The sequence below is a fragment of the Diadema setosum genome, chromosome 20, assembly GCF_964275005.1.
Source record: "Diadema setosum chromosome 20, eeDiaSeto1, whole genome shotgun sequence".
In the NCBI taxonomy this organism is placed as follows: domain Eukaryota; kingdom Metazoa; phylum Echinodermata; class Echinoidea; order Diadematoida; family Diadematidae; genus Diadema; species Diadema setosum.
In genome coordinates, this window is record NC_092704.1 from 11,870,455 (window position 1) to 11,892,970 (window position 22,516).

At 38.1% G+C, this 22,516-nt stretch overlaps 1 protein-coding gene across 1 annotated transcript in view; it reads right to left on the reverse strand.

Moving 5' to 3' along the window:
* Window positions 1–22,516, reverse strand: part of LOC140243415 (uncharacterized) — a 129,298-nt gene that overhangs the window by 87,067 nt on the left and 19,715 nt on the right. Inside the window, exons 12-32 of the mRNA XM_072323095.1 lie at window positions 20,216–20,624; window positions 18,983–19,116; window positions 18,082–18,191; window positions 16,724–16,770; window positions 15,899–16,124; window positions 15,288–15,334; window positions 14,269–14,334; window positions 12,948–13,193; window positions 11,879–12,189; window positions 10,833–10,989; window positions 10,392–10,644; window positions 9,614–9,672; window positions 8,579–8,739; window positions 6,174–6,272; window positions 5,524–5,584; window positions 4,721–4,764; window positions 4,356–4,457; window positions 3,446–3,500; window positions 2,836–2,871; window positions 2,210–2,397; window positions 1,275–1,382 (exon numbers count right to left, since the gene is read on the reverse strand). Of these exons, the coding sequence (XP_072179196.1) occupies window positions 1,275–1,382; window positions 2,210–2,397; window positions 2,836–2,871; window positions 3,446–3,500; window positions 4,356–4,457; window positions 4,721–4,764; window positions 5,524–5,584; window positions 6,174–6,272; window positions 8,579–8,739; window positions 9,614–9,672; window positions 10,392–10,644; window positions 10,833–10,989; window positions 11,879–12,189; window positions 12,948–13,193; window positions 14,269–14,334; window positions 15,288–15,334; window positions 15,899–16,124; window positions 16,724–16,770; window positions 18,082–18,191; window positions 18,983–19,116; window positions 20,216–20,624 (2,919 nt within the window). The remainder of the gene's footprint in view (window positions 1–1,274; window positions 1,383–2,209; window positions 2,398–2,835; window positions 2,872–3,445; window positions 3,501–4,355; window positions 4,458–4,720; window positions 4,765–5,523; window positions 5,585–6,173; window positions 6,273–8,578; window positions 8,740–9,613; window positions 9,673–10,391; window positions 10,645–10,832; window positions 10,990–11,878; window positions 12,190–12,947; window positions 13,194–14,268; window positions 14,335–15,287; window positions 15,335–15,898; window positions 16,125–16,723; window positions 16,771–18,081; window positions 18,192–18,982; window positions 19,117–20,215; window positions 20,625–22,516) is intronic.

Genomic DNA, 22,516 nt, shown 5'->3' on the forward strand with positions numbered 1-22,516 from the left:
GTCCCGCACAAGCAATTGCTTGCGTTTTCAACAAAAGGGACGTCACGCCTGTGCGAACACAAGAACAAAGGCGAGTGTGGCAGCATGCATTTGAAAGGGCATGTGTGTGCAGAAACATTTCCTGACATAGCAGAAGAGCTATGACATGACACTCATAAATGCACACACAGACGCACACACACACAACTATACACACACTCGTATTACTGGCTGATTTCCATCACTGCTTACAATAGCCCGCATCTGCCAGCTCGCACGGGGAGAGACGTCTCCTTGCTCTCCACCGAAGTGAGACATCCTACCTGTTTTTCATCAAATTTTGCGTGCTAACCACTGGACATTCCCGTTGTTGAAATGAAAAATTTCTTACTCTACTTAAGAGTAATTTCTTGTAGATTTATACCACTCCTTCACAATTGTTGTCTTTCTTCCATGAATATGAAAATGATACTTAAAAAGGAACGTCCCAGATAAGCAAAAGCTCAAGCTCATTTTACAGAGCTTGGGAAATCGTAAGCAATTGCTATATATAGCAAGAACTAGCAAAAGGTATGTTTTATGCATACGTTTTTTAAGCAAATGCTTGGTCTCTAAGCAATTGCTTGCGGACAGCAAGCAATTGCTTTTACTTGCTAGCAAGAGCTTCTGCTCGCAAGCAATTGCTTGTTTTTATGCATACGGATTCGAGTAAAAGGCTAGCACAAGCAATTGCTAGCGTTTATGCATCCGGCCCAAGCGAGGAGCTGTTTATGTTATCATTACATTTATGGAGCAAAGTCACGGAAATAAAGACTATACTGCCTCTGAAAAAAAAGGCCTATGTATAAGTGAAATCCCTCCGTTCCTGAAAGGTAGTCACTACCATCTATATCATTATCTATGGAATGGAACGCTTACGTCTCTGCCACAACAACGGGGGAAAAAGTGCAATTATTGCATGTATACAATGTTCAAATGAATTGCAGTGAAAGGAGCAAAAGGAGACGAATGCAATGGCGGAATTTTCATCAGAATGGGACATTTATATTTAAAGAAAGAAACGAAATCCAAGTGTTCACAAGTTTCCGCCAAAAAGAAAACAAAAACAGAAACGGGGCCTATATGCAACAATATAGCGGAGGTGATCTCAATTTGAATAGTCATTTTTACAAATAAACATTATGTTCTTGGGAGACAGTGATTCAGCAACTATAACCCTTCCCCTAGGAGTCATGATTTGCTAAAGTTATCTATTAGTTACGTTTAAGGACAAAAATGATAAATCCACAACATACCACAGCGCATGTCAGTGGTTCACAAGTGGGACTGGAGCATCTGATCTCGTCCGAAATACAGTAGCACACAGCGCAGTCGTCACCGGGCTTCTTCCATGATGAAAACGGCTATTCAAAGGAATGAGAAACACACATACAAAATATCAATCACTTCATCATCGTTGTGATTGTGACTCTTTCTCGTCAGATATCTATTTCCAATTTAATGCCTCAAGTTTATGGATTTAGTAAAACCAGGAATGTAACGCAAAAAATTATATCAAAATTAATCATATCAATTTAATTTCAATTTAGCGGGAAGATACTCATGGTGAAAAAGACAATAAGGAGAATTATTTTGGCTGTAATTGAATTGATATACTGTACTACTACCACTCTTAATTCAGAGATACTAGATACATGATAATAATGATAATGAAAATATCGGTTAACACTTCTATAGCGCTACTGTCCATCAAAGAGATGTTTATGGCGTTATAAGGAGAAGCGGAAAATAAAAGTAAAGTATTTATACATTCATGTCTTTATGGCACGTTAAAAATGTATGTTTACAGGGACTTTTTAAAGGACTTGACTTGAATGACGGACGTACGGTGACAGGAAAATCATTCCGGACTTCTGGTCCCATGTGTAATAAAAAAAAAAAAAAACGGAAATACAGTGGACTCCCGTTATAATGAAATCCTCGGGACCGCAGTTTTCTTTCGTTATATCGAAATTTCGTTATAACCGAAAAATTAACAATCAAAAAGCATAGAGACGATAATGTTGCGGCCTGATTTTTTATTTCGTTGTAACCGGAATTTCGTTATAACCGTGTTCGCTATAACGGGAGTGCACTATATAATGTTATTGTATACAAAGAGAGGGAGGGGGTGGAAAAGAAAGGTATGTATATACTTGGTAGTTGGTATAATCAATATAAACACACTCACCTCGCGTAGAACCATGTTTTCATCTAGACAGGGACAGGATGACTTTAGTACGCAGTCACTCCCGTTGAAGACCTTGTTGTTGGCGCAAGCCCCGCACACCTCCGACCCGGTCAACTCCGCTGGTATGCTGCAGCCGCTGATGTACGAGCAGCAAACAGGATCACCATGTGTGAATGTGTCGACGCAAGCTGCAAAAGACACACAAAAACACACACGTTTTCGACTTTAACAAGAAGTACAAAATCACACCAAGATTTCAACATAAGCCAATCTACTTCGAACATGTATGTACCTACTACTTCGAACATGTATGTACAAAATGCATCACGAAAAGTCACATAAAATCTATTCCATTTTACATTTCTATCTTTTATGACATCTTCAATGTTAGAAACGCACTGATGATGCTCTTATGAATGAATAGGAATCACATCGACCATTACCATTTTGGATGACTTATTAATAGATGGAGGGGAATGTGTCTCTCAAAAACAGCGGAGAAGGAAAGAGCCAAAACGGTATCATATAATACTTTGAGGTTACACTTCATTCTTAGGACGAGATGTAGTACTACCGTGTTTAATAGGCAAAATTGTCAACTCGCTCCAAGCAAAAATTGATCTTACCTTCCGTCGTGAAAATAATGGTAGGTTCTTGAGTGCCTAAAGATCAAGAAAGGGGGTGGGGAAGAAAGAAATGCAGTAAATATATACATACGATTTTCGAAAAAGATGTGGAATACATTCTTCGTATTAGTTGTAAACGATATCAGTATAGGAGATGTCTTTTCACTTGATACTTGGACCAAAGGGATTTGTAACTCACATTCCCAATACTGGGTCTGCCAAGCGTCCTGAATGGCCTGAATAAACTTAAATTGAATTGAATTGAATTGAATTGAATTGAATTGAATTGAATCGAATGACCAGATTCTCGCACCAAAAGTGGCCAAAGATTTTAGTTTGGTGCTGTACTTTCCTGCTGTTGTTCTTAGTTTGACTTAATAGCACGCACTGTTGGTAATTATTATCTCATTCATCTCGTGTGCCTTGCAGCTACTGTATAACCCGTATCCATATTTGTTATTCGAGAGTTGTCCCTTTTTTTTTTTCTTTTCAAAACACGCTCTACTTCATCTTCTCGTAATGTGTGGATGTGTGTCATAAAACATGACAGTCATAAGGATGTTTCACATATTTTTCTGTTACGAAGTGAACGAATGTCAGTTAAACTCACTTGAGATTGGCTCGCACTGGCAGCAGTGGTCTTCGCTGAATACAAGGACTTCATCCTGGCAAAGAACACAATGTGAAAGATAAGTGGATAAATTCAACCATTTTGATCTCTTGTGACCGACTTTCACTAACTCTATCTCCGGAATAAGATCCTACCATTAATGTTTGTTCTGTTTGCGTCTTCTTTTTGCTTTTCCTCTTCTTCCTCTTAGTCTTCTTCTTCTTCTTCTTCTTCATTTTTCTCTTTCACCTTCTTCGGCTTGTCTCATTGATTGAGTTATCATTTCACGTTTCCGCATACCTCGCTCAGTTCTTTTCTTAACATTGACCAAAAATAAAAGCAGCTAAAAAACAACAACAAACAAACAAAAAAGAGAGGGGAGTCAGTGAACACACCACTAACGAAACTGCTACAACGGGGAACAAAAGAATTGTTTTACTATGATTAATTTGTTTTAGATCCAAGTGTTTACTGTTAAAAATGTTCCCCATCATATTCAGATTAACCGTATGTTACTTGTACATATATTTATATTCATATTTGCTAGAAATAAATGTCATTGCACTTGAACTTTAGCTAGTTCGCTTCCTCTTATCATGATATGTGGGAAAGTATAGGATTATCAGATAGCTGTCGGCTTTTAAGGTTTTTTTTTTCAAGGGAGATTGTACAGCTTAGTAGTACAATGACTACATGTTACTTTATAACAAATGACCACTTTGAAGATGTCAACCTGATTATCCATTGCAAATCAAAGGTACGTTGAAAATCATGCGCAATATTTCAGGTACATATAGCGGCTTTTAGACCACGAGAAAGGGTGGGGGGGGGGGGGCTAGAGGGAGGGAGAGGAGGAAGAGAAATCGGACAATACACCGATTATGGAGTCGTGTCAAACACATCGACTTACATAAGCACAGTCGGCGACATTTCGTGCACATGTCTTGAACAGATATCCGTCACTGTCATAAAAGCAGTTATCACAGTCCTCGTACACCTGGATCCTCGAAAGCTGAAGGAAGAAAGTTCAAGCAATTTAGGCTATTATGCTCCTCATGGCTCTATAAAACTGCCACGATGACATGGCATTCAAATTCACCACTACGCAAATAAATCACTAACAATATAAAATGTGGGTCTCTAATTTTCTCGTTATTTTCATTATCATTGATGCATTAATTCCATTTACACCTATTACGTATCTTTATTTTGCTTATTTTCAAATTATTTGATTTTGTTTACTATTAAATTACTTACATTCAAGATTCAACTTACCCTGCATGGCCTTTCCGTAGGCACTGGTCTGCCTGTTGATGTTACTATAAAATGAACACACATCAATGATATGATTAATTGCGTATTACGAAAAAACAACAGCAAGGAATTAATGCAACTTATTATTTCTGTCCCCTTTCAACGTACAAATAAGTTATGTGTTCATTACCTTAATCACTGTATCCAACTCGTCTTTGTTGATACACAGAGACAGGTTATTCCTGATGTTTTTCGCAAATGTCTGTTCACAAGAGGGGAATCTAACAACCAACATTTCTGAACATACGTTCAAGAAAATAAATCAACACTCTGTAACTATTTGCAGTGTATAGCATACAAACACATAATTGAAGGTACTGCTTATATACCATTGTGAGCAGTAATTAAGAAAACGAAAATGTTCGAGCTATTAGATTTGATGCATATGTTTAGGTCAGGTGTATCACAAACATCCTGCCACATAAACATTTTGCAATAAAGCCTAAAATATAAGGAGATATCATTATCTTTTTTCACTTAACCATAACTGAAGACGGTTTAGACTAGAAAAAAAAGAAAGAATAATTGTAACTCTTGTTCACATTATGTATATTTAACAATACTTAACATCGTTTACATTGCTTAACTTTTTTTACACTGGTTGTTTCTATCCCTAACTCACATTTTAGAACTATTTTGCAGCACTAAAGCTGGGTTCTTGTTCTCTCTGCAAATGATAAATAATGCCTTCAGTACACGCAATCATTTCAGAAAGAAAGAAATGCTCACCACGGGCTTGACATTGAAATTTCAATGATACTTACTGTTCTCTGGGACGCATTCACAACAACGGTCATGTTTGTCGTCATGCTTGTGCAAGATTCCCTGTAAGAAAATGACAATGAAAACAGTTGATAACCTGGGAGATCTTTGAATGGTATGAAATCCAATACGTAAAGATTCAAAACTGATATTCTTTTTTCCCCTAGCAGAGACAAGTATTAGTATCATACTGATTTGAAATCTAAAGCACACGTAAATACAATAAGAATTACATTATTTCTGCTGAAACAATCTAAACGTCGGTGACTGAGAGTTCTGTTAAATTGAAATAGCAAGGTAATATGATAAAGCATACGCATACATGATATAATGAATGGCTGCAGTGGTTATGGAATTCGCATGCTATATATGATATAAAGCTAAAAAAAAATAATGACATTAAAATGTGACCTTACGTCAAATCATACGCAAAACGCGTTGAATATGCATAATATCTGCTTTAAAATACTCCTAAAATGTCTCTGACATGCTTTTAACCTATAAATAAAAAAACATGTCATTTCAGAGTCATGGCATAATTTGCCTATTCGTTTGACGTAACGACTGAAATTAATGAGAGTTATTGTTTTTCAACAAGATGCATTGTAGGTATTGTCGCACATTTATCATTCCTTTCTTCTTACAGACTTACACTGTAACATTCGATGTTGCATTCCTTCCTACAAGTCGCCTCTCCCTTCTCACAAGTACAGTTTGTGCATGGTAAGGCTCCTTGCCAAGTGTCGCCATCCTGACAGAGAGAGAGAGAGAGAGAGAGAAGGGGGTGTAGAGAGAGGAGACGTGTGCATGATATTATTGTCGTTTAGGCAAAGTCTAGTTCAAATGGCAACATGCAGGCGCGGTGGAGCACGCCAATTTGCATCTCATTATCGCCCCGTTCTATTTGAATTTCCAACGGGCATCCACGGCTGCCCGAAACTGTGTGCATGAAAAAGTCAAATCTTTACCTTCTCCTTGTGCCGCTATGCGTGCCGCTAGTAAACTCAAACTTCCCACACTATCTAAGTTTTTAAAAACCTTCCTTTTGATGAAAAAGTTATGAAATTTGCTGCTCTAGAACTTGAGATATTAAAGCGTTTTGAAAATCACCTCTCGCAAAACATGCTCTCTGTTTTTTTCCGACTGGACTATGGCCGGGCTCCAATGTGTCCGAAACTGGCAACATAAGTTCATCAGGCCTCAATCCATATATGGTGAAAGTTTTCGCTTTGTACCACCTGTACTTTTTGAGAAATCAACTTGTTTCTACAGGGTTTGGAATAGAAAATTGTAGTCGGCGAAACAATTGAAAATGACGTCATTTCTTTTCCCGTAATATTGGGCATGCGTGGTACGTGAGATTCAGGATTTCGTGCTCATTGTTGGTTTGCATGTGACGCAGTCAATTTTGCTGAGTGTCGCACGGCGGTGATTGCTGAGCTGCTGCCGCGCACGCTGCATGCAGCAATGCGTTGTGTGTGCTGTGACATGCAACGCCACAGTGACGCGATTAATTATACATGGGACCGACCTGTACGCTTTGCGTTCGTGTCATTTTTGACATCACCTTCTGTTTTTTTTTCCGACACAACCATGGCCGGGAATATTATGGTATGAAACTTAAAATGCAAGCAGATAAATAAATTTCGGTGTACTTTGTTTGAATGGCGCTTTTGTTCCGCAATCACACTTCGTGAATTTTAGGATGATTTTCGAGGCATATTTTTGGTAATTTTGCTCGCCAGGTTTTCGCTAAAATTTCACATTTTATCATTGTCAAATCCTTTAATATGTTATATGTGCATATTCGGACATGTTTTCAAATTCAGACTAACTCAATTTTAATCCGAAAATAGGTTTCCTGAAATTGTTATTAGCTTGAGTTGTTTACTTTTTCTCAACTACGCGAGTACATGTTGTTTACTTTATGCAAATGAGGCTCGGCTGCCGATGGATTTCTGCGAGATAATTGGGGTGCTCCACCGCGCCTGCATGAACTGTGGTACAAGTTTGAGTCGGAATCATGTATACTGAATAAGTTTTATGGAAGTCAGTAACAAAGAGGAATACTCTCCTGCTCATGACCAAGTTGCGTATTCACACCAACTAGACAGATAGGACATTATAGTCTTTTCTTTTTACGGTATCGCGTTCACATTATTCATCGAAGCCAGCTTGAACAGGGTGTGCGGTTTCATACAATGTCGGAAGTTTTATTGTTATTGATTAATCACGAACATTTTGATGATGTATATCTCATGTGGGAATAGCTAAACACACTTTCAGATACAAAACATGGTCGTTCTCTCTCTCTCTCTCAAAGGAGCTTGAAACCCAAAAATAACAGTCATGTGGATTGAGTGAATGCAGCAATATTAGCAGAACACATGAGTGAAAGTTTGAAGAAAATCGGACAATCCGTTGAATCAGGTGTGAGTTTCTTCAGTTTGTCTCCCTCTACAAATTAAATTTGTTTAGATCGCAACTGATGTCGGAATTTCGGAGCTTGGGTATTGTTCCATGTTCATCGTGTCACTGCCGGCAACCAGGGACAGCCTGGTGGCAGTGTCGCTGCCCGGAAATCAGGTTGAATGCTATACATTTTTAAACTTTCGGTGCAGCCATCGCTGGATGAAAAGAGTGCTACAGTTGATTACGTCACGTATTGAAAACGGTTATACAGAAAACATAAAGAGTATCCCACAAAATTATTATTATTATTATTATTTGTAGTGAAAAGTGCACATTCCCTAGTTTTGTTACTGCTGTGTGTGAATAGTAATATCGTTCCCCCTTGCTTTCTTAAAGAGGTAAGTCAAGTGCTGTTTCACTGTGCTAGAATAGTGAAAATAATTGTTACGTAGAATTTCGGGTGAGAACATGGATCTACTATTAAAACATTCTCGACAGAAAACAGGTTTGGTTGTATAGAGATTCTTGTTTTGGAAATATTTGGAAAGAAATAGGAACAAGAAAGAGAGGTGAAAATACAAAGAGAGAATGAAGGTAGGAAGAAGTTAGATGAAACGAGTGAAAGAGGTTCGATTTATTGCTCACCACGTATCTTTCGCCGGCGTACTCGCACGCACAGAATTCTTCGTCCGAGTGATCGGGGCAGTCGGGAACGCCGTTGCAGTTGGCACCCATGGGGATACACATGCTGCAATCTCGGCATGGCGTGTGTTCCTCAATACACGTGCATGTACCCGGGGTTATGTCTGTATGCACAGATTTTGGGGTTGAAAATCTTCTCATTACTTAAGATCAACCATTGCACTCTTGTCGATTGCATGTGTATTTTGTTCAGATTGTTAAATAGTATACATTTTAATATAAAAGGGGATTTTTTCCCCCCTCTTCATTCCTTAGCCAAAATAACCACCACCACCACAACAACAGCGACAACAACGAAACAGTGTGAAACAGAGCTTACGAGAGCAGGGGCTAAGAAGTTTTAAACTTTAAATAAACGACTATATAATAGAACCGTATATAACTTTGTATAAAGAAGGTCAAAAACCTTCAGGTTGGTTTTGTTTTATTCATGAAACTGATCTTTTGAGTTCTCTCTCCACAAAATGGACTTGACGGATAATGTCTAAAAGAGAGTTTGTATGCCATCTCATACGAAACATACTTGCATAAAGTATGGAACGTAAAATTGGATATATGTAAGTTCATAACAGTGAAATCAAAAAAAGAACACAAAATATATGGATGTTTTGGATATCGTATTTACTCCTCTGTTTATTCTTATACCTAGTTTGTTTAGTTGCGATTGCACAGAAAATACCTAATTATTATTCATATGACTATAGATTCACAAATATTTTTATAGATAAATTTGTTGTTCTAGCCATCATGAAACTTAGATCGTCGACTATATACATATTCCTTCTGTGCACACATCTTGTATTCTCTGCAGAACAAAAACAAACAAACCAACAAAAAAAAAAAAAAAACCTAAACAGGGGTATCTTATCATTCGTTTTATGTTATTTATTTATTTTGTTATTTTGCGATTAAAAAAGAGATGTCATGACCCATCGCTGTTGCCGTTTTACATAAACTTCTGCTGACATAAGAACTCACCTGGTGTGCCTGTACAGATATCTCCCGAACACAAGAAATATCCTCCTATGTCGCAAGTACTGAAACCGAATACATACCAAATCAATAATGATGACAGTGATGAAGTAATTATGGTAATGACGATGATACGAATGTTAATCGTAGTAGTGCTAAAGTAAATGATAATAACGCTGATTTTTGCAATAAGTATTATTATCATTATCTATATCTATATCACCATGAACACTGCTGAAACAGTTGGAGGAATATATTGTTTTTTCAGACCACGTAGAAAACAAAAAATGATATGGTTTATCAAAATTTTCAAGAAACAGGACAGAGTTATCAACAGCAATTTTTCCCCCCTTTTTCACTCTAACAACAATTGTGATTTTAATTTCCCATTCATTATCTAGTTGTGCTGTACCTTGTTAACATGTTCCTTTGGCTCAGAAATAAGATATTTCCTTCTTCAATGCCGACCGGTGGATGCAATGTATAAACAATAAAACACCTCTCTTTCCTATTCGTATTATGTATATATACATACAATGTACGTCATGACTTATAAATTCATTCATGTTAACACATAAAAAACATGCACACAGACACGTACACAACAATCTATGTGAAGAATTCCTACATTCATAAGACTTCAGAGTTTTGATTTTAATTAATGTAGTTTTGATTATTACCTGTCCTTCAACCAATCTCTTTATGTATTATCTACCACCGTCACTGAAGGAGTTGACAACCAAAAAAAAAAAAAAAAAAAAAACAACAACAACAGCAACATTACCACAGCTGGCATCCACGCATGAACGTCTGGCCCGGCTCGAAAATCATGTTGTTGACAATGCACTGGCAGTCCGTCTCCAGTACGCACTCTCCCCGGCGCTCGTCTAGGACCGTTCCAGCGGGGCAGGCGCAGCCTTCCACGCATGTGTCGGGGCAAAAGTATGGATCCACAACGGTCTGTCCTTCCACGTAGCACCGTTGCGGGCATTGCGGGCCGCAAGACATGTACACCTGTCCGCCCTCACATTGCAAACCTGTAAGATTCGATTTCAACAGCGTCAAAAGATGGTTTCAACGCGCTTTCATCCGGTATTGTCATAAAGTGGTTGTGTGTTACGAAGAAATATTCTAAGACAGTTAAGAATAACACACTCACGGGCACACACACATAACACACACACGCACACACACAGAAGAAGGAAGCATAAAGTCCAAACATTACCGCAAACATCTGAAGTTCTCCATGGGATAGAAACCCCCTGCTCGTTACATTCCTTGGCATAGGCCGTGATAGCAGTGCAGAGACATTCGCAGTCGCCTCCTCGGTTACACGCGCACGTGTCAAACACGCAGTTCTCATAGTACCTTTGTGGGTCCACCTGTTGAGGGAGACATGGCAGGGACATGGTACAAAGGCAAACGATTACGTCACAAAAACAATAATATGCAATATATATATATATATATATATATATATGTTCATATATATAATGAAAATGAAGTAACACCACTGAACAAATTGCAGAAGGTAAATATCACTGCGTCATTCAAACGTTACTGAGAAAATGTGACAGTGATGTCGAAGAAATGACACAACAACATTCATCTTTCATTTTTGTTCATCATTTAAGTTCTACTCATTTGATATCAATGGAAGGAAATCTGGATTCCTTCAAAACTCTGTTGTTGTTTTTTTGAAGGTCTTATCATATTTCCAAATAATTTGCAAAATGTGATAATTGTGTTTATAATCTAGTTTTGTTTGCACTTATTTTATTTTGTTTTTATTTGCAAATTGTGTCATACTCTATACTCCATGAGGGTCCTATTTACCTTTGGGGAAAGTGATTTTAAAAATTTTCAAGATATCACATTTGATGCATATGTGTAGTTTAGTTGTATCACAAAACTTCCTACCGTATAAAATTTTTGCAATAAAGCCTAAAATATAAGGAAATACCACTATTTTTCTCATTAAATCATAACTGTAGACGGTTTAGCCTGAAAATATTTTTATTATAACCATCGTTCACATTTTGTATATATAACGATACTTAACATCGATTATACTGCTTCAAATTTTTTACATTGGTTGTTTCTATCCCTAACTCACATTTTAGAACTATATTGAAGCACTAATGCTGGGTTTTTGTTTCATCTGCAAATGGTAAATAAACTCCAAACTTAAAATTTCAAATGTCAAACTTCAAATGAACAATTAGATCTACAAGTTAATGCAAGGAAGCATGAAACTGTAATTATACGTACTCTATCGTGGCAAGGTTCGAACAGCGACTGCTTTATGAGTGCACAAGAGTACTCGGACCACAGCTTTCGCGTCGGGTTTATCACGCACGGGTCCGTAGGCTCTAACGTCGTGGGACACGAACTGAGTTTCTTCCAGCCGTCAGCGAACGCCACCGCGCTCGTTTCAACCATATTCCCGCGAGGCATGACGAAATCGTCTTCGCTGTTGTCGTTGAAATTTCCGCACAGACCGCAGACTTTCCCCTTGTAGCTCGCCGGGAGAATGATGTAAATACTTGTCTGCCTATCCCACTGGAGAGCGATCTGATAAGCTGCATGGGGTGACAAGACAGATACAAAATAACATCAATATATTGGTCTTCCGATATCAAGGGCGCTTTGTAACTCCTGATTTTAAAGATTTAGGCTTAGAATTAGTTTTACAAAAGCGTTTGCCAATGGTGACCTTCCAACATGTCCAATCGAGTCTGCTCCAACCAAAGTTGATATATTGAAATAGAAATTATCAACGAAACTTTTAAATTTCATCTCCAGTTTGGTTTTTCAATATTTTGTATTTCAGTCCTTTCTAAGAGACTCGAACATGATTGGAAAAGTATCGCTTTCCCCAAAATGATTTGTCGAGCATGTTGTCGAGATATTATATGCACCATACCCGTATAACGAGAAAGGATGATGGCTGAAATAAAGAACTGAGGAAATAAAGAGAAATACACGACAGGGTTTCTACATCCTCACCTGATAACGTCTATTTCCTGACTCCGAATGGATGGGCTCAATTAAAGTAGGGATTTCAGTCCGTACAGATAGAGTACGAGTATTTAATCATCAATCTCTATATACACTCAGACATTGTTCTTCTGCAGGCCCCGGGACTGGGACAAAATATTTTTTTTTAAATTCTTTATTCGAATTTCGTTCAAAATGTTTTGTTTTCACTTTCCACTTTTGTGCCAAGCGGCACTCGAAGCACACAAACGGCTAACGGTAAGTCGCAAGGAAAAAATAAGGAAAAAAGGGAATATTTAGCACTACGTATCTAATGATATTAAAATGTCAATCGAGTCACCTTTCCACGTGATGTACATGTAAAGTCCCGCATTTGTGAACACGAACTTTCCCACCCTGCGGGGCGGGGTAACTATAGGTTCGACGCCTCGGATAAGAGTCAACGTAACGTCCCCTTTGATCGTCATGTTAATGAGCCTTGTACAAGTAAATCCCTCGTCTCCACAGGGTTCATTTTCCACTGTAACTTTGAAGGTTCCCTTGTTGCCGTTACACCAATCAGTCGCAAACGTGTAGCTGCATTCCCCTGTGGGTGAAAAACAGGACATTCACAGTTAGCATTGTCCCCTCACGTGCTTGGTATCAGTTGCATTGTCTACTTAATTGTAACGGATTAGGCTTGATTTGATTTAATCAACACCTGGTCCAGACGTTCAAGGAAACGACAACAAAATTTGAAAGATGTATATAAATACATCGTATAAATGAGGCTAATGATAGTCCTATTGCTGACAGTATGTGTGACAAAATAATAAAGTAATACTTGGGAGGGAAATTACAGATGATTAACGACGTAGGCTGATATAAACTCTGATGGTAGTCTCCACGGACAAAAACAATCGACATCCTCAGTATCATATATTTACATATAATTATATCTTAGAAGAATACATATTTTTTAAGCTTTCCCTTAACCTTGTGCTAAAAATTTTGCTTTATAATCTAAAAGGCTAATAGATACAACAAACGTGATTCATGTCATACATTCATGATGAATTACAACACTTCATATCAGAGGCCCTGCATATCATGATCATTGGGAAAATGCGGGTGAAACAGGTAGGTTGTACAAGAATATTCGCACCTGAAAGATTCTAATTACATAACACGTCCTTAAAGGGTTGGGGAGTCGAACTAGGCGCTTTTTGTTAGTAGGATAAGATGTATAAACATATAAGTTGCTAAAATATGAATATTAGAAGACTGTAATGGCAAAACCAGTTGATTCCGTTGATATAAGAGAGTTTGACCACAGTATAGTAATTATGATGTGATATGATGATATGATATGATATATGACATAATGTATAATAAGACATTTTTATACAGATTATGATGGTAATAATAATGTTATGCAATTAAAGATGCTAGAAACAAAGAAAACAATAATAAAAATATGGGATATTTCTAATCATTCAAGCATATTCCCCATGTAAATATTGATTTAAGAAAGTAACTCATCTTTGATAAAGTTTTCTATCTTTTTTTCGCTCTATCTAATGAAACACTTACGTTTAAATGTTTGGAAATGGCGCTAAACCGGTTTTGCGATGAAACTTTTGCTCTGAACATGAAAACCACACGTGTAACGAAAAACTCACCCATAAACTCATAGTCCCGACCGTCAAATGTCGTGTAGTGAGGGTCTCCATATGCTTTACAAATTCCTGTTTGAGAAACACATTGACATCGCACCGAGAGTTAAGAGCGCGTTTTTACGTGTACATTGTACTTACAATGAAAATTACCTTTAAAACTGTTTTCAATGCCGTTGACTTCTGCATACGGTCAAAGTATTTCTTATCGTTCGAATATAGGCTGTCAGATTTTCGGTTAACATTTCACTTTTTCATCGAGACATGATGCTGGAGATCGATATGAACAGATTAGAATACTATTTCTCTATGTGATACTTCATAGTGTCACGGCTTCTTAAAAAAAAAAAGAGCAAAATGTAGTTAACGATGTTTTAATTATATCATAGCCCGCCTCCAGATGATGTACAGACTTCTGCATTTAAACATCTATAAATTGACAACACTGTGTACAGAGTTTCAAAATTTAGAGTGATTAAGATGACGAATAAGAATATTCTCAAAATTCGTAACATATTACAATGAAGGATGATGATATAGCAGCTTCACATAAGAATCCATACTTGGTTGCTTAAGGAAACAGAGCAAAAGGAAAAAGCATGCAGAAATTATCTGTTGAACTTTGTAAGCAAGTGGCATTGTAATGGAAAGACATTGCTACATTACTGGAATATGCGAGCCTCCAATGTCACCATACTTGTTCATTATATCATGCTTTAGGGTTTTCAGAGTATTGCGCCATGGTTCTCGAAATCATGAATAAACATGATCCGACGCAGATCTTTTTTTTTTTTTTTTTTTTTTTTTTTTTGATTGATTGATTTCTCTCGATCGTCTCCACGGGCGTTTTATAGGAAGGCGAGAACCGACCTCAGGTGTTTTCTGTAATTGGTATGCTGCATAAAATAGTAGTAGGGAAGTACATAATTAGTCTCACCAATTCTTACCCAAAATTTGTTGTATTTTAAACTTTATTTTCTGTGTGTCTTTAAATGAATAATTAGCGGGGCATTAACGAAACTCACCTGGACATGAATTATTTTCGCACTGCCAGCCAGCGTCAGTGCAGACACTGAGGAAGGAGGACAGGTATAAACACAAATCCATTACACGACTTTGATTAAGGCAATAGCTTAGTCTGTGAGATTTACGTAGATACTTGTTGGAAAAAAAAAAACCACACCTGTCAGTATGGTCATGAATAAAGTATTGTTGTTGTTTTTCGTTAGTCTTTTTTAAGAGGAATGACTTAATTTTCAGATCATCTTGACAGTGTTGTTAACGCGGCACTTTCGGATTGAATTATAAAAAAGGAAAATGTTACGTTCCCTGAGAATTTATTATTGGACTAATCCGATAATGTGCACGCAAATAGAACGAGCCTTGCACGAAAAAAAAGAAGAAGCTGATTACGTTGTGGAATAGAATTGAATTACAAGAAGCATTTGATGACATAGCCGCTTGGGTTAAGCACGCTTTAGAATGGAAAATTCTATTCCTTACACTGTATTCTCACTCTTCCAAATGATTATATCGCACAACATTACAACAAGACTAGCCACCTAGCTATTACCCCTCCTAAAGGGACAAGAAACGTGCCAACGTATTCTACTACATTCTGCATGAGCAAACTCACCACTCGTTGCAGTCCATGTACGTTGTTTCTTTCTTTTGATATTGGCGGCCTTGATGGTAGCATGGGCATTCGCTCTCGTCGATACAGCTGTCGTTGTAAGATGCCATGTCGTTTGGACACAGACAGCCTCCGTCACAGATCTCCTCGCTGCACACGGGGTTGCGATGTTCGCAGGTCTTCTCACAGACGCAGTCTGACCACACCTTGTGGGCCGGACACGCAGGTACTGAACACACACACACACACACACACGCAAAAAAACCCCCCAAAATAACAAGACACAATTTAGGATTGTATTCAAGCGTACAGAGGAAACAACAGCAATATGAAAAATATTTGAAAGCAACAACAAAAACAAAAGACATACTCCAATTAAGAAAAAAAAAATAGGGAATACATGTTATGTTGGTGATGACAACGATTGCAAATCTTTACATAACAATCTAAAAGATGTTATAAAAAAAGAATTACAATATTGTTATATTTCGAACTGAAGGTCATTGCAGCATTTATCACAACGAAAATGCTTTTTTAATAATTTTATTCGCTGATTGGATAAAATCACCAACTATTCTCCTTTATTTCTCGTTACTTTTCAACATCTACCGATTTTAAAGCTAAACCCCACATACACACACACACGCACACACCTACACACACACAGTCACACACACACACACACAAACTCCCCCAAAAAACAAAAATCTGTTTTGTGCAACTCTCTTTCAGTTTTATCTTTTCTCAGCTCTTTGGGGTACAGTCTGTATCGAAATGTAGATATCAGTTTGGATAGACAAGTCATAATTCAGAAAGAAAAAGACTTACCTGAACAGTTTTGCTGACTGGTGTCCCATATTCCGGAATCACAGACCCTACGGTGAAAGTTTGGATTGCGATCAAACAACGTTACAATCCCCAAAACACCGTAACCACTAATTACGATTTTTGGTGTGTGTGTGTTTTTTTTTTTTTTTGAGGGCCGAAAAAGAAAAGTTTGACTTGAGCCGCATTTCAGAACGAAATAAGAACATTCTCCAAAGGATTTTTCAACCTCTCTTGATATGTAACCGTCAGAAATATTTATATCATTTTGCAACTTGCTGGCATTTAGCATTTCCATTTTCATAGAATGGGCCACTCTTCTTAAGCCACATGCCCGAGATATTCTGAGTTTATCCTCATGTTGCATAAGAGTAACATTGCGGGTCATAATTATATGCAAACGCTTTCTGAATCTCCCAGGGAACGGGTTTAATACGACGTAATGCGTGACGTTTGTCTCTTGGACATACAGACAATCATGTTCATTGGTACTTTTTTCAGTGTGGAAACCCTGAGATAAGCAGCATATTATATATGACGGAAATGAAAACGGAGAAAAAGAAGAGGCTGAAGAAGAAAGCATTATGACATCTTTTCTTCTTTTAGGGAAATATCGTTGTATATAATTCAAAATACAACAAATTAATCTACATAAAACAAAACAATCAATACAGAAGTGAAATATAATATGTATTACATGTATGTATATATTGTATGCACGTATGTATGTTTATATTGTATGCACGTATGTACAGTATGTTTGTTTGCATGTACTTCGTTCCATTCTGAATTGCTAGAAGCCCAAATTTTATTTTTAAGTATAGCAATTCAAATGTTTTCATTGTAAACTGAATGTATTTCAGCCTGTGGGCTGTATTGATCTTTAGTCAATAAACCACATCAATTCAATTCAATTCAATTCAATTCAATTCAATTCAATTCAATTCAATGCAATTCAACTAAATCATATTATGTTCAGAAACGACTCCGTCAGACAGAAAATCCTGCATGTTACCTTCCTGTTGATCAACGGGAGCTTTAGATTTTCGCGACGGGGAATCTGAGCATGCGCAGAATCGCGTATCAAAGTCGATGTATGCATAGCTCGCGCGCCTGAGTTTTCACTACGTGTTCTCGGCTATTTTTACGTCCGCACAATTCACGACGTAGGGAGCTACGGGTTTGTGCACCGATCATATGGGGGCGCCATTTTATTTTTTTAATAGGTTGCATCCTAGCGTAATCTAAAGTTACTTTTCAGCACGACGCAGGGAAGAGGGGAACGTCCACCTCAAGCGTCGCTTCAAGCGTCCGCGCCGCAAATCTAAAGCTCCCTATTATAAATAATGACGGCAACTTACACTGTGCCGCATCTGGTAAGGCGCTCTGCTCCAGGCTGGTAGTATCGCTCCTTGTACTGACAGGGGCACAGCGTCGAGTCAACGCACTTTTGACTGTGGTCATCAAAAACCTGTTTAAAAAGATCACACGAAAGAGACCTCATGAATACATGCAAAGCCAAGTTGCGTCAAGTACGACCAAAACAAACAAACAAACAAACAAACAAACAAACAAACAAACAAATAAACAAACGATACAAGAGCAACACAAAACGAATAATATTGAAGTCATGATCCCAAGTCGTGGGCGTATGTATTTGGGCTGGATTCGACCCAAAGACTTTCTGATCACAGGACACGCGTCTTATCCACTGGACCACTGAGCTTCCGCCCAACAGGCAGTGCCGGTTCTCATCCTTACCACACATTCAGCGTGTACTTCACATTCATTCAAATTGTTAAAACTCTTGCCTGACTTATCAATGCCTATAAGTAGGACAATTTTGTCAAAAAATGGAGACCTACATACCAAATCTTCTTTGGTGTGTTCAAAGTTTAAAAATGTATCTGCTTGCCTGTATTTGTTTTTTATTTTGCGGTAGAAGACCTTGAATGGACCAATATAAATGGATGGAGAAATGAACAAGCGTAAATGGATGGTTATGTGAGAGACAGCGGTTTTTGTCAGTTTATAATTTATCAATTATTGGGGGGTTATTGGGGAGTTGGGGAGTTCTTTATATTTTTCACTTATATTTCACTTTCTTTGGCAATAGAGTGTTCATGTATCCTACAAAATACCACGTGGTCATAATGTGGGAGGTTGTAATTTCTTCATCGTTGTTATTTTCACTGTAACAAGAGTCCGGGAAACAAAGAAACAAGTAAGCAAACAAGATATTGATGAAAAATAAATGCTCACCAATCCGTCTTGGCAGTAGCATCCGGGCAACTTTGGCCGCGCGCAGGTGTCCTTTGTGGTGAGATCCGAACAGGTCATTAGACAACTGTTTCCGTACTCATTGAATATCATTCCCGGTATTGGGCAGTTAGTTACTGTAGAGGGGAAGGGGAAAGAAGAGAATAACATGATATTATTGTTATATTCGACTTGAACGGCTGCATGAATTCAGATCGGGCATGAAAGAAAGACAGAATTGCAGAGTTCCAGTTTTCATGAGAACGAGAAATCGGCCAAATCTGCGCATGCTTTGACTTAAAATGGTGAAAGGGTGATGAGATCACCCACATGTTACTTGAGAATTTCCTTTTGTTTCATAATTAAATGATTCTTTGTGCGAGTGTGTGTGTCCAGATGTGTGCTAGTCGATGTGTGACTATCATGAAAAGCAATGCTTTTTCAAAATGTTCGAAACTTCCTGAGAAGCATGGATTATGTAGCTCCCAAGACAATGTCAAAGAAGATAAGTCAATGTAGACAACCATTTATATTTCGGCTCAAGCCGAAACTTTCTCTGAATGAAACAATATACCGAACTCCTTATATCTGAATCAAAATGATGTACCAAACCGTGTGACCAAAATATCACTAGATGATACAAGATGTATAGGAGAATTCTTCTAAAACCTTCCAGTAAACATACCTATTGTGTAGTCCTATATTGTGTTCTAACATGATGGTCTGTGAAAAAAAAAAAAAAAACCCAAAAAACTAACAAGCACAAAAGCATTTGTTTCACAGAAAGTCAGTGCTTGTTGTCTGTGAAACCCTTACATTAATTGCAAACTAGCAACTAAATGATTGTAAACGTATCGCATTTGCGATATCATAAGAAAACTTTCCTGTACAAAAGGATGTAAATTGGCTGACGAGGAATCCTACGAAAAGTTAAAAACAGGACAAGACAAGGCAAAATGAAATACAGCCGACGTACAGTAAAATATGAAATTATAGAAGGGGGAACTGAAAAAATATTAGGTTAGATATATGGAAAGTAATTGAAAATATAATTTCTACAGGTCGACCACATGAAACGCATACAGACACCACACACACTCACACATACACACACACACACACACACACACACACACACACACATGTACACACGAAAATGCATTTTCCCAAGTACAACATAAGTACAAAACATACAAAGCAACAAAAGAGCGGAAAAGAAGCGTAAGCTCCACCTACCTTCAAGACACATCTCAATGTCGGCACGCCACGAGGGCATCGCGATGTCGAACAGGGAGCATGCCCCTGCGTATCTCATGTAGCTTGGACACGCGCACTCTTCCGTGGTGTAGCCCTCACCATAGCAGGTACACACGTCTTCCTTGCATTTCTTGAAGTAGGTGTCTACTTCTACTTCGTTTTGGCAGTTGCTGAACGGGTACTGCTTGACTCGCTGGCAGATGTCATCGGCCTTCTGGGCGTACTGGCTGTACGTGGTGCAACTGTCGGAGGTTGCCATCGTATCCGTGCACGTTGTACTTAGCGCGCAAGCGTACGCAAATCTAGCTGCCACCGTCTCCACAACACCATTGTACCACGTGAAATCATCTTTCGGAGAGTCGTTGTATGTGCCGCACAATCCCTTTGTCTGCACAAAGATACAGATGATTGAAAAGAAATGAAGATAAAAGAATATAGAGCGATAAACGTACAAGGTTTCGAAGAGTTGGCGCATCGGAGACGAAATCTTAGTCACTCCCACCCAGTGGCGTATCTAGGGAAAACGGCGCCCGGGGCAAGCACGAAAATTGCGCCCCTAATTTCTGAAAAAGTGTTCAACTCCAACCCCATCCCGGTAGGGACTTTAAACAAGATCCACATGATGCTTTTTCAAGCACTTAAAAGGGATCTTTTGAGGGTGATTTAAATGTAATGAATTTTGATAGATTTTGGCGAGCGAGCGCAGCGAGCGAGCCGAAAATTTTTGTATTTCAGCTTACAAAACATGGAATTCTTGTCATTTTTTGCTTACCAAATCTTACAATAAACAAGATATAGTGACGGCCTTATAGATAACGATTTATACCAAAAAACTGAAGACTTTAAAAAATACTCTACATTAGTACGCGCGAGTGAGCTGAAATTTGTATATGTCCTCGTCATCATCACGTATTGTTCTTATCTTTTTTAATATAAATTTTGGCGAGCGAGCGCAGCGAGTGAGCCGAAAATTTTTGTATTTCAGCTTACAAAACATGGAATTCTTGTCATTTTTTGCTTATTAAATCTCACAATTATAGTGACAACCTTAAGATAACGATTTATACCAACAAAGTGAGGACTTGAAAAAATACTCTAAATTAGTACGAGCGAGTGAGCCGAAATTTATATATTTCTGCGTCATCATTACGGTTTTTTTCTTATCTTTTTTGATTTTTTTTTTTGCGCCCCCCTCCCCGTATGTTCGAAACCGTTGGCGTCCTCTTTTGATAAAATCGGCGATCGCTTCAGAACGAATGAAATTGCAGACGCTGCTCCGTGTAACATTTTTCCTGCTAAATATAAAATGACATGAGTGAACACAATAGACATTGTCATTTTGTCCGCGTCATCGTCACGTTTTGTTCTTATCTTCTTCTCTTTTTTTTATACAAATTTGGGCGAGCGAGCGCAGCGAGCGAGCCGAAAATTTTTGTATTTCAGCTTACAAATCATGAAACTCTTGTCATTTTTTGCTTATTAAATCTTACAATTCTAATCAAGATAATAGTGACGGCCTTATAGATAACGATTTATACCAACAAACCGAGGACTTGAAAAAATAATCTAAATTAGTACGAGCGAGTGAGCCGAAATTTGTATATTTCCGCGTCATCATTACGTTTTGTTATTATCTTGTTTGATTCGGGTTTTTTTTGCGCCCCCCCCCCCCCGTATGTTCGAAACCGTTGGCGCCTTCTTTTGATCAAATTGGCGATCGCTTCAGAACGAAAGAAATTGCAGCCGCTGCTCCGTGAAACATTTTGCCTGCTAAATATAAAATTACATGTGTGAACACAATAGAAACTGTCATTTTGTCATCATCACGTTTTGTTCTTACCTTCTTTTTTATATGAAAAAAAAATTGTATTTCAGCTCACAGAACATGGAATTTTTGTGTGAACACAATAAACATTGTTATTTTGTCCGCGTCATCACCGTTAGTTTTTATCTTGTTTGATTTGGTTTTCTGCCCCCCCCCCCCCCCACCATTCTCCCTCCCCCCTTCCGGGCGAGTTTTTTTTTTTCCCCTTCTTCTTCTTCTTTTCTTTTTTTTTTTCTTCTTCTTCCTTTTTTTTTCTTCTTCTTCTTCGTTTTTTTTTTGCGTGGAGTGGCGCCCGGGGCACGTGCCCCCTTGCCCCCCCCCCCTAGATACGCCACTGCTCCCACCGGCAATGTTATTGAGCTTTATAATTAGCCCTTACTCAGGTGTTTCTTTCTCCCTCATGACCGTATACCTTGCGGGGGGGGGGGGCGATATAAAACCCTCTTTTTCTATAG